Raw genomic sequence first — 12166 nt, 5'->3', positions numbered from 1 at the left:
TCACACGGCGAAAAAAAAAAAAAATCTAGTTTATTTACCTCTGATCCATATATATATATGTCGCCCTCCACTGGCGATCGATCGCGAAATACAACGAAATACAACAACAACAACGCCCCCCCCCGCGTTTATATATATATATATATATATATAACAGATAAGTATTTTAGGGCATTAATTGACTTTAAACCTACACATGGTTTAGGTTGGCTACCTCCTTGATTATAATCACCATCTCCTGCCTCGTTTAGAAACACCTGCAATTACGTGTGCACTGCTCCCGAATGATAATAGCAATTCAAGCACTAATTTAGGGTGTGCATGCAACCTGATGAGTAACTATTAGATTAAGAAACATAACATTTCATGGACTATAACAACACAGAATACTGAATAAACAAAGTCTTTTAGAGGCACACAGAACTACTTTAACAGATGAAGTGAGTGGAGTTTGCTAGCATTCACAATTGATTTGGCTAAAAGCGTTTGACTAATAGCGGCCACGTGTTTTGACCTGTTAGGTTAAAATAGCTCCCATGTATTTGTATTACACTTCCCGTCTACCCAGGCTGGAAGGAAGGTGATACTGTCACTTCAAAACCAAGACTAATAGCATACCAAATACACGCGCGTTGAGCAGCTTCGCCTAGCTGACGATTTTCAAAAAACGAACAAAAACAGCACAAGGCAAACAAATTACTTTACCCATGATTAAATGCTGAAAATGGCATGGCTCACAGCTGGTGTCTAACCACTCCTCTGGAGGAAGAATGAGTTTGAGACTGACAGGATGTGATCAGCAATGTGCCCTCGGTGGACGAAATACAGCTGAACAGTGTTGAACTCCACTGACCTGGAAATTTTCAGTGATGGCTTGTTCAGTCAGTTTTTACACATTCTGCATTTAGGATGAAAGCAAGAACTCTTCATGGTCAAACCAACATTTTAAGCTACCGAGTCCACCTGGTTTGTTAGCTTTTTAACGCTTTCATTTAGCCCAGAAACCTGACCTGAGCTGTAGGTAGGTTCGATATTTTGCTTAAGTAGAAACTATTTCATTTAAGCTACAGAGGCAGTATATGAATCCAGACATTTTCTCAGAGGAATACTTAGAACATCTCTGTCCAGTTCTGTCTACCAAAAATCTTGATGTTGTCCCAAATTGTGTATTATGTAAATTATGCAAATATCCACAGATTTTTTCAAGTAATATGTTACTGAGAATGCTCGCCTGCAGCCGTAATGAAGCGCGCTACAGTGGCATGTTTACGAGCTCAGCAGCCCAAACCTGCTCGGCTGTGCTCAGAGGTGACACACGACGCGTGTGTGGAGAACTATGCCCCTCAGCGTTGACCATTGTGGTCATGTATATTGCACACATTTGTGGGATGTACTGCACAGATGTGTCCTTTCCTCCTTTTGAGAACAGTAATGATAAACCTCGGCGTCTGTCTCCGACGCATTTCAGATGCATGCCTGATGACACAAACACAGTGTTAATGAGATGGTTTAGCTAAGAGATTACTTTATTGCTGCTGTATAGGAGAGATAAGCAGGATGAAAACAGCAAAAGATCTGATCAAATTTGCCTTGTAGCACAAACAGATAAGGCCCCTACGATGATGTCGGTTTTTCACAGTTGTGAAACACCTGAAGTTCTAAGAAAGTCAGGTAGTGTATAGTGATACCTACAACACCCATTCTGTAGCCATAGAGAAAATGAGAGAGAAACTGAAATTTCCCATCAACAGTTTCAGACTTTCTCTCAAAGATTTAAAGTTTTCCTCTAAATAATTTAGTCTGAGTGGAGAATCAAAAGTTTAAAAATTCTAAATTGCTTTTTGACAAGAGGAGAGCTTTGAGACATATCAGCCATGCAGTGGAAAATAATCAATGTGTAATTTCTCCACGGAAATGTAATGACATTGAGAAAAAGAGAATGAAAGGAATGGAATGAGACCAGCCAGAGTGAAAACAGATGGTTTCTTTGGGGTTTGTTTTTATGTAACAACTTACATCACCACAGAAATATTCTTTTTGATAAGTCAACTGTATATTCAAAAGCAGTTAAAAGCCATTCATTTCATGAAAATGTATATTTTTTTTCATTATTTGATGTATCTCTACACTTTTACAGAGACTTTCAAAGCATCAGAAACTGTGTGACTGTATAGTGAGACTGTGTAATGAAAAAAACTCAGTTCCCGTTTATGACATTTCTTATGATGAATTGTAATAAAAAAATAAAAAATAAAGTGGCCTTGAATCAGAAAGAAATAGAATTCTTTCAGAAAGTGTTTTTGTGTGTTGGTTAGTAAGGACCTAATATAGGGCAACAATAATCTGTTGGGTAACTCGAGTATTATTAATACAAAAGCCTCATACATGGCTTTGAAGTCACTGTCTCAGATTTATAGCATACTGCAGATGCTGCGTGTATCACGACCCCCACAGTAAAGTATGGTGGACTTATCTTTATAAAGTATGGTGGATATGTTTTTACCGTAAGGCTGAGGGTCCATTGCATATTGTTATACTCACATACATGCCAGACTTTACACCTCTTTTAGTATTGTTATTTTTTTTATCAAATTTCGAATCTTTTTTCCCAATACTGTTGAATTCTCTCTTTCTCCCCAGTACAATTCTGTTTTCTCTCATACATACATATTTTGTCTCCTCTGGTGAAGGCCGGCCAAGCTGACATTTTAGCTCTGTGGTTTTTAACCTTAACGTGGACGAATAAAGAAGAATTGCAGTTGAGGTATTGAAGTGAGTGTTCCTCCCACTTTGAGTTACTGTTGCCGTTCTATCAGCTCGAACCAGTCTCCCCATTCTCCTCTGACCTCTGGCATCAACAAGGCATTTGCGCCCACAGAACTGCCGCTCACTGGATATTTTCTCTTTTTCGGACCATTCTCTGTACCAGCCCGTCTGGCACAAACAACCATGCCACAGCATGCAAAGTCACTTAAGTCACTTCCCCATTCTGATGCTCGGTTTGACCTGTAGCAGATTGTCTTGGCCATGTGTACATGCCTAAATGCATTGAGTTGCTGCCATGTGATTGGCTGAATCAACATTTGCGTTAATGAGCAGTTGGACAGGTGTACCTAATAAAGTGGCTACTGAGTGTACACTGTAATGTGCAATCATAAGTAGAGAAATGAAAGCAAGAAATATCTATCATGTATGTCAGAACACACCACGGGGTGAAAGGATTACACAGCAATGAATAAAAATGATAACATTGGTCAACAATGACTTTGCTTCCTGCCTCCTGTTTATTATGTATTTTTGCACACTAGATCCAAATATGTTTTCAGAATAATTCTGTCACCCACAGTTTTTTTGTTCCAGTGGTAGCACGGAAATTATATCAATTTTATGTTGGCAGCCCATTGCTGGACACTAAAAGGAATTTTGGATACTGAGGCCAAATGTAGATAAAATTATAAGCTGTAACGCTGGTGAGGAATTTGAGGATGCGGACACAAGTGGCAGGAACACAGAAGTATTATTTAAAGACTATATGCTATAGACTATAGCGCAAGAGTGGACGTACGTAATGCTGACACGCACACAGCGCTGACACGCACACGTAACGCTGACACTCACACAGTGTTGACACGCATACAGCGCTGACACGCACACGTAACGCTGACACGCACACGTAACACTGACACGCACACGTAACACTGACATGTACACGTAACGCTGACATACACACATAACACTGACACGTACACGTAACGCTGACACGCACATGTAACACTGACACACACACGTAACACTGACACACACACGTAACACTGACACACACACATAACGCTGACACTCACACGTAATGCTGACACGCACATGTAACACTGACACGTGCACGTAACACCGACACGTACACGTAACACTGACACACACATGTAACACTGACACGTACACGTAACGCTGACACGCACATGTAACACTGACACGTACACGTAACGCTGACACGTTATGTCCTAATAACGCCTGCCTAATAACGCACACATAGCGGACTTATAAAGACGAGCAGAGGATGAGACGAACACACACAATTTATACACATCACATAACAAGCACATTAGACTAACGAGACGAGTGTACACGCACACAACCACACCCACAGAAGTACATATAAACACACAGACTACGTTAATACACGCCCAGAAGGGAAGGGTCCGGGGCTGTACCGTGACACTGTACACTAAAATTATACACTGTACACAAGTTTGTACATATTTTAAATGTAATAACAGGCTTATTTATAAGATGTATATACTTTATGTAAACCTTTTTTAATTGCCCTTTTAATTGCCTCTAATAAATTGCCCTGTCACTTAAAATCCATATGTAATAGAATAACGCCAAAAGCAGATTCAAATTTAGCATTAAAACTCCTGCATGTTTAATTTTTTTGTTGTCCAGTGTAAGATGTAAGAGCATGTGCCCAGATGAACAGCAGTAGCACTCTGAGTGCAGAGGCACTAAATGTTCATTCACCTAAAGCATCAGGAGCACAGCATGGAGATGCTATTGTCCTTCACCAGTGAGACCTGAATTTAAAAAATAATCTTGTACACATACAGTACAGCTGATATTTGACCTAACCCATTTAGTTCCACAAAAAATAATTAAATACATCAAAGATGAATTTAGGTGGTAACAAGCTTGGCTATTTTCTAAATTGCAGAAGTTCTTTCTAAGCCAATATATATGAATTCAATGGTTTTATTGTCACTAATCAGTAGAATCATTCCCATTAATTACATCTTATCTAGTTATTGGACTGGTTTCTATTCTCCAAGGATGCCCTGAGCTACCCAGACAATAGATGTATTAACCTATTCCAGCAGTTCCTTAATCAGAAGTATGCTCCTAAGATTCAGTTTGAGTCACAGACTTTGAAGGGCTTTCCACCCAATCAAATCTTACTGCTGAACAACTCTATCACTCTTGCTGCCAAAGGCTGAGCACAAGACCTCTGGGTCACAGGCTGCTGCAGAGACCGTGGAGAAAACAAACAGAACTGCAGTGCAGTCAAACTGAAAGGAAAACAAAATGAAAACGGGCCCCGCTTCTATGAATGAAATTTGCATAGAGGTCACACCAGCTGCTGATGTGTGTGAGCCGTTTTCATGCCACGGGATGTTTGCAGTGTGAGTCACATAGCTGCTTTTCAGCTGCAGCCTTGATGGTGTCCACTGTGTCCTGCTGTTGTGGAGAGAATGAAGGTGTCACCGTGTCCTGCTGTTATAGAGGGTGTGAAGGTGTCACTGTGTCCTGCTGTTGTGGAGAGAATGAAGGTGTCACCGTGTCCTGCTGTTGTGGAGAGAATGAAGGTGTCACCATGTCCTGCTCTTATAGAGGGTGTGAAGGTGTCACCGTGTCCTGCTGTTGTGGAGAGAATGAAGGTGTCACTGTGTCCTGCTGTTGTGGAGAGAATGAAGGTGTCACTGTGTCCTGCTGTTGTGGAGAGAATGAAGGTGTCACTGTGTCCCGCTGTTGTGGAGAGAATGAAGGTGTCACCGTGTCCTGCTGTTGTGGAGAGAATGAAGGTGTCACCATGTGTTGCTGTTATACTGCTATATGCTATACTGTTATATGCTGTTGGCTTGCTCACTGGGGGCTAGGACTCGGCACTTGTAAAGCTGCTTTGTGACAACAACTGTTGTAAAAAGCGCTATATAAATAAAATTTGATTGATTGATTGATTATAGAGGGTATGAAGGTGTCACCGTGTCCTGCTGTTGTAGAGAGAATGAAGGTGTCACCATGTGTTGCTGTTATAGAGGGTGTGAAGGTGTCACCATGTCCTGCTGTTGTAGAGAGAATGAAGGTGTCATCGAGTCCTGCTGTTGTAGAGAGAATGAAGGTGTCACCATGTCCTGCTGTTATAGAGGGTGTGAAGGTATCACCGTGTCCTGCTGTTGTAGAGAGAATGAAGGTGTCACCATGTCCTGCTGTTGTAGAGAGAATGAAGGTGTCACCGTGTCCTGCTGTTATAGAGGGTGTGAAGGTATCACCGTGTCCTGCTGTTGTAGAGAGAATGAAGGTGTCACCATGTCCTGCTGTTGTAGAGAGAATGAAGGTGTCACCGTGTCCTGCTGTTATAGAGGGTGTGAAGGTGTCACCATGTCCTGCTGTTGTGGAGAGAATGAAGGTGTCACTGTGTCATACTGTTGTGGAGAGAATGAAGGTGTCACCGTGTCCTGCTGTTATAGAGGGTGTGAAGGTGTCACCGTGTCCTGCTGTTATAGAGGGTGTGAAGGTGTCACCGTGTCCTGCTGTTGTAGAGAGAATGAAGGTGTCATCGTGTCCTGCTATTGTAGAGAGAATGAAGGTGTCACCGTGTCCTGCTGTTATAGAGGGTGTGAAGGTGTCACCGTGTCCTGCTGTTGTAGAGAGAATGAAGGTGTCACCATGTCCTGCTGTTGTAGAGAGAATGAAGGTGTCACCGTGTCCTGCTGTTATAGAGGGTGTGAAGGTGTCACCGTGTCCTGCTGTTGTAGAGAGAATGAAGGTGTCACCGTGTCCTGCTGTTATAGAGGGTGTGAAGGTGTCACCGTGTCCTGCTGTTGTAGAGAGAATGAAGGTGTCACCATGTCCTGCTGTTGTAGAGAGAATGAAGGTGTCACCGTGTCCTGCTGTTATAGAGGGTGTGAAGGTGTCACCGTGTCCTGCTGTTATAGAGGGTGTGAAGGTGTCACCGTGTCCTGCTGTTGTAGAGAGAATGAAGGTGTCATCGAGTCCTGCTGTTGTAGAGAGAATGAAGGTATCACCGTGTCCTGCTGTTATAGAGGGTGTGAAGGTATCACTGTGTCCTGCTGTTGTAGAGAGAATGAAGGTGTCACCATGTCCTGCTGTTATAGAGGGTGTGAAGGTGTCACCATGTCCTGCTGTTATAGAGGGTGTGAAGGTGTCACCGTGTCCTGCTGTTATACAGCGTGTGAAGGTGTCACTGTGTCCTGCTGTTATAGAGGGTGTGAAGGTGTCACCGTGTCCTGCTGTTTTCTTAGTAGAGCAGCTGTAGCCTGCCAGACACTGCTGCTTTGAGTCCAATGAGACACCAGGACAAAAAGATCAAACCCTCAGCATGGCAAAAATAAGCTTTGCAGAAACGGTAAAGGTTGAGCCTTAATATCTAGGTGCTGAGGTTTGCATATGAAATGTGAGGTGTCAACGCTTCAGACTTTTTGGTTTTTTTACTATTTATTTGCTGGAATTTGGAATGCATTTTGTTACTGAAAATATGTTTTCCTAGTCCTTCTTTGTTCATCACAGTTTCAGTCTCATTACATTTTCTGCAGCAACTCTAATTCATTATCCTTTATTGAACCCTGTGCTGAAAAACACAGTTAGTCAATGAGGCATACTGGTGTGGACAGCATAGGTTAAAGGTCAAGTTAAATTTTCTTCCATAAGGCAACACTTAAAATACACTGTCATTCCTGTTGGTGTCGATCAATGGCTGAAGGCCTATGTTTCCCTCATAAATTAACTGAAAAGTTGTAGAAATTGCTTAATTAAAGTCATCTATCCAAGATTCATGTACGTTGGTACTATTTCAACACCTTTACAATAACTAGCATTTACCGAAGGAGTCCATACATGATTAATCCTAACTCAGTCGTGTCAGAAATGGACAGTTGCAGTACGGCAAATATGGAGTTCAAATATACATACCAACAGAAAGCTGCTTATACGTGACTTTTTTTTATTTAAAGTTCATTTAATTCAATTTGTTTAACTGAATGTTCTGTTGCTATGAGCAATGCATGAGAAAACTGGACAAACTATCAAAGAAATAATGAAATAAATCATTAAATTATTTCCTCTTCTAAATACTGCAAACCATTGAAATAACCTTTCAACTCACTGAATGTCCTAATTAAACCACAAATGAGTCTTTTTCAGGTCTTAGTCACCCTTTTAAAAATCACGTGCATGGTAAAACGGAGGACATTAGCTGTTCCTCAGTGCTGCCCTTTCCTTACTGAACAGTGACAAACGTTTTTAGCTCAGAGGTGCAATGGGGATGTTAAATTAAATCTTCTAAAATAGAAGCTGACCAGTGAAGCAAGGAAAGAAATGTGGAACCCTGTAGACAAACAATAAGTTAATACAAACCAACCAATAAACCACCAATAAAGTACTGTATAAAAAACCCAAGTACTCATCTTTGGTAAAATCATCCTGTGCCTTGCTTATTATTTTTGATATTATATAGATGACTCTCTATTATGCAATTGCCTACATAAACCATGTATCAGCTGGCCAGCTCCTGGTAAAAATTGTTTTAGTTCCATCATTACAAAATGTTGCTATGTGGTGAATTCCTCAGGACTACTAAAAATGTCATGCTCTGTTTCCAAGGTCTCTTGAAATAATTTTTTATTTTTTTTAAACGAGGGAACACAAAAGAAGAACCTTGGCTGAAAATAGATGTGTTTTCCTGTAAGCCAGCCTTACATTTGCTGTTGCTTACAGCATATTCCCTTTGAATAGCATCCAAGGAGACATGCACAAGCGATCAATTAGGGCAGAGCAATACTTTAGAGCATTCGCTCATGGACACATTAATCCTGCTGGCAGACATAAGACTTAAGGCCATAAAATATTCAACACAATCAGGACGCATTCAAATCAGGGAGTATTCCCTCGTAACCAAAGGCATTCACAATGCAAGGATTGATGAGCATAGTAAAATAATTTCATAAGAAGCAATGAAATTGGCATATTTCAAAGCTCCATAGTCCTCACAGTTGCATGTCACAATTACATTCTTGTAAAAACTTAAGTTACGCACATTTTCTTTTCTTATCTTTTTGCTGTTTTATCTTACTTGACATATTAAATTATACAGTGAATGTTGTAGTAGAGTATATGTCATATAAAGTTTTAAATGCCGGGAAAGGTACCTCTTAGCAGTAAAACGTCTTTACACTTCCATTGTGGTGTTTATTCGTTTAGTAAGCTCATCATCCGTAACCTGCAAACATTTGGCCACGACTGAGTGAGCCTTCATGCTCTCATGTTGTTGGCTGTCAAATATCACCTAACCTCTCTTGTTGCAGTGCCAACCTGGGCCTCCGTTTAGTGGGGGCCCAGACCCCAAAGGCACGACGGACCCACTCAAGTGAAAACACCGAGCAATGATGGTGCACAAGACGACTTGCAGGTGATTATTCAGTGAAGCAGATCAGCACTGTTGCATTTTTCTGCTTTGTACAGGTTGTATTCTGTGGCGTTCTTTCAGTTAAATGACTGTTTCATCACCGGTGGAGCTTTTGAGAAGGAGACTTTCTGATGCATCCATTATAACTGCTAACTTTTCTCATTCGCCGTCATTACTGAGTGTAGTCAGCACTCATTTAAGACTTCTTTGCTAAATACAATAGTACAACACAGCCAAATGGGCATTTGATCATTGTTTCCTTTATTATATTATTCATCTTTCAAAGTATTCTTTGGAGAAAAGAAAAATGTTGGTCTATTATTATTGTAATGTATTGTAATTGAATCTCATCTGAGTTTTAAGAAATTCTGAGGAAAAATCGGTTTTGAAGAGCTTCCTTTAAAATGAAATATTCAAGCATAGTGAATACCTTTTGACATCAAGGAGAATTGCTTCGCTTAAATGTTCATATAGATACACTATATTATTATCTATAGTTATATGAAGAACACCAGTGTGAAAATGACACAGCGGCTTTATTGAAAACCATCTGTAATCATTGGGAGATTAAAGGTAACAGTTAAATTGTAGATCTCATCTTTACCGGTCTTGACAGCCTCTGCAGTTGGCCCTTTAACATGGTTGTCATTCTGCCAGTAAAAAAAAAATTGTGCAAAACTTTAGTCAGCCATTCACAAAAGCTAAACTCTACAGAGCGAAGAAGGACACGTCAGGAAGCTCAAGCTTAGGGTGAGGAGCATAGAGAAGTGGATTAAACTGCATTGGCTTGTAGATATAAACCTATCTTGGCCCAATGCTGAAGAACAAACTATCTGAGGATGAATCCTTCATGCAAGCCCAGTAACATCCAAAGGATGTTAAAGGAGTTATACATCCATCTTAATCTTATAATTATTTAATCATTTTTGTGAGGGTTGTAACTATTGTTCAAAGGCACTGTAAACAAGTATGTTGTATATTGCTGAAGGGTAAAATTAAACTTCACACATAAAATGTAAGACAGTGAGTTCAAAAACTTTCAATTTCGCACAGAGCAAAACTTGTGAGAGATTTATGGCCAACATGAGGTCCCCACACCCAGCAGCAAGTTGACAGTGGCAATCTATTCTCCCTCATTATTAAGAAGGTAGACTCACAATTACCTGCTGACAGATTTTCAACTGTTTTGTATAGTTCTCTTTTATCCATGAAAAAAAAAAAACACATTTGAGATCACCAAAATATAATGGTGACTATAGTGTTTCTCATTTTTGCTCCACAAGGCATATAAACTGGTAGAACAGTTCAGTGTAAGAAATGTATTTCGCGAGCGGGTCAAGAACGTCTGATATATAAGCTGCACCTAATAACGGCTTACTTGAGTACAACAGCTGATAGGTCCATTTTGTGCTCCTGCTGCAGTGATACGGTGTCTGATAGCAGTGGTGAATGCTTCGGCGGGTAAGCACAACAAGATCCCACCCCCCACCCCCACCCCCCCCTCCATCGGCTCAAGATAATCCGTCATGCAAAACACAAGCGTGGGGGAGGCACCGATTGCTGAGCGAGTCGATTTCAGCCGACTGGTTTCGCATACATTATCAAACCATGAGAACCATCTCTGCTTTTTTATCACACCAGGCACATTGTCAATGGATCTGCTGAGAAATTAATTGAAGGGCTTTCATTTTTTTTTTATCACTCAGACTTTTCTTCTCCTCCACTGTTGTCTTTCTTCCACCTTCTTATCTGCCTCCTTCTCTGTGATGTTGACTAAACAAATGGAGACAGAGGATGAAAGGAAATATGGGAAATATGAATGAGCTGTGAATGGAAATAGCACCGTGGAAACGTGTGAAGAGGCACCACTCAAATGTTGCCTCCAGAGTTGTTCCGGCTGCACTCATCACGGGATATGATGGCAGTGGTTAAAGAAGGGGTCATACCTAGGTTCCAACCACCTAGTATAATCCACAACCAACCTCAAAAGCAGTTTTATATTTACTGATGTGTATGAGATTTTTTTTTTGCCATAAAGTCATAATGTCATTTACTTGAGGTTACAGTATACAGCGCACAGTACAGTATGTAGTTCTGATTCAATATATATAGCATGGGTTGCTGTTAAATCCTGGAGGCTTTCAGGAGAGTAATGTCATTAAACAAGATGAAAATAGTAAAGTAATTCATCTTCATCAAATATTTTTTATCATCTACCCATCACTCTAAAGTATAGATTTATACAAATAGTTTCCCATGAGCAATGTTAATCAGTCAAGAAATTCTTTTTGTTGTTGAAATTAAAGAATAAAAGCATAGCATTAACTTTCAGTAAGCACTTTTCTCTGAAAGAATATTTCTATAGAACCATATTAAATAAACATAAACTTACATTATGCTTTTAATTCTTTCATTTAATATAGTTGGTGAAGAAAATGAACATGAACACTATTGGACCATGTGAAAAACCAATTTACATTGTTGCCCTCAGTCATGTGGAAAGGCATAGAAAACATGAGGTAATTTGTGTGTGTGTTTTTGTGTGTGTTCTTGTATGTGTAATTTACATATGGCATGCTGTTGGTTGTATTGGTCATTTTATATTTATAAATTGGTGTAAACATTCTTTAATAATTGGTGTAAAAACTCTTTAAAAGCTAGTCACTTTGTAGATCTCCATAATCATTTTATAAACTTCTAGGAAAGAAATGCTGTCTCTTCTAATCAATACCCAGGAATAGATTATATTATAATATATTATATATTATATTCTCAAATGTTTACTGTGGACTGCAGTTGTGATATTAAGTAGTCTATCGTTGCTCTGAAATGTGACATTGCAGCTTGCAAGTTGCATAATTAGGTTGTAGCTTAATTATGCCAAATCACAATTGATATCAGATTTTGCATGTCTAAGCTATAAAAGGGCTTAGAGACTAAATCTCCAGAAGTATAAAAGCCAATCCTAGGTTT

General features: G+C 39.9%; 1 protein-coding gene across 5 annotated transcripts in view; it reads right to left on the bottom strand.

The window, feature by feature from the left end:
* The window catches only part of grm8b (glutamate receptor, metabotropic 8b), a 92270-nt gene that overhangs the window by 38063 nt on the left and 42041 nt on the right, over window positions 1-12166 (bottom strand). The window contains exon 1 of one of the 5 annotated variants that reach the window (XM_077007286.1): window positions 706-732. The exons of the other annotated variants lie outside the window; for them this stretch is intronic. Within the exon in view, the coding sequence (XP_076863401.1) occupies window positions 706-709 (4 nt within the window). The 5' untranslated portion in view covers window positions 710-732. Of the gene's footprint in view, window positions 1-705; window positions 733-12166 lie in introns of those variants that run through there. 5 annotated transcript variants of the gene reach the window in all.

Source organism: Brachyhypopomus gauderio, chromosome 5, assembly GCF_052324685.1.
Source record: "Brachyhypopomus gauderio isolate BG-103 chromosome 5, BGAUD_0.2, whole genome shotgun sequence".
Taxonomy (NCBI): domain Eukaryota; kingdom Metazoa; phylum Chordata; class Actinopteri; order Gymnotiformes; family Hypopomidae; genus Brachyhypopomus; species Brachyhypopomus gauderio.
This window is presented reverse-complemented; position numbering and strand designations above follow the sequence as displayed.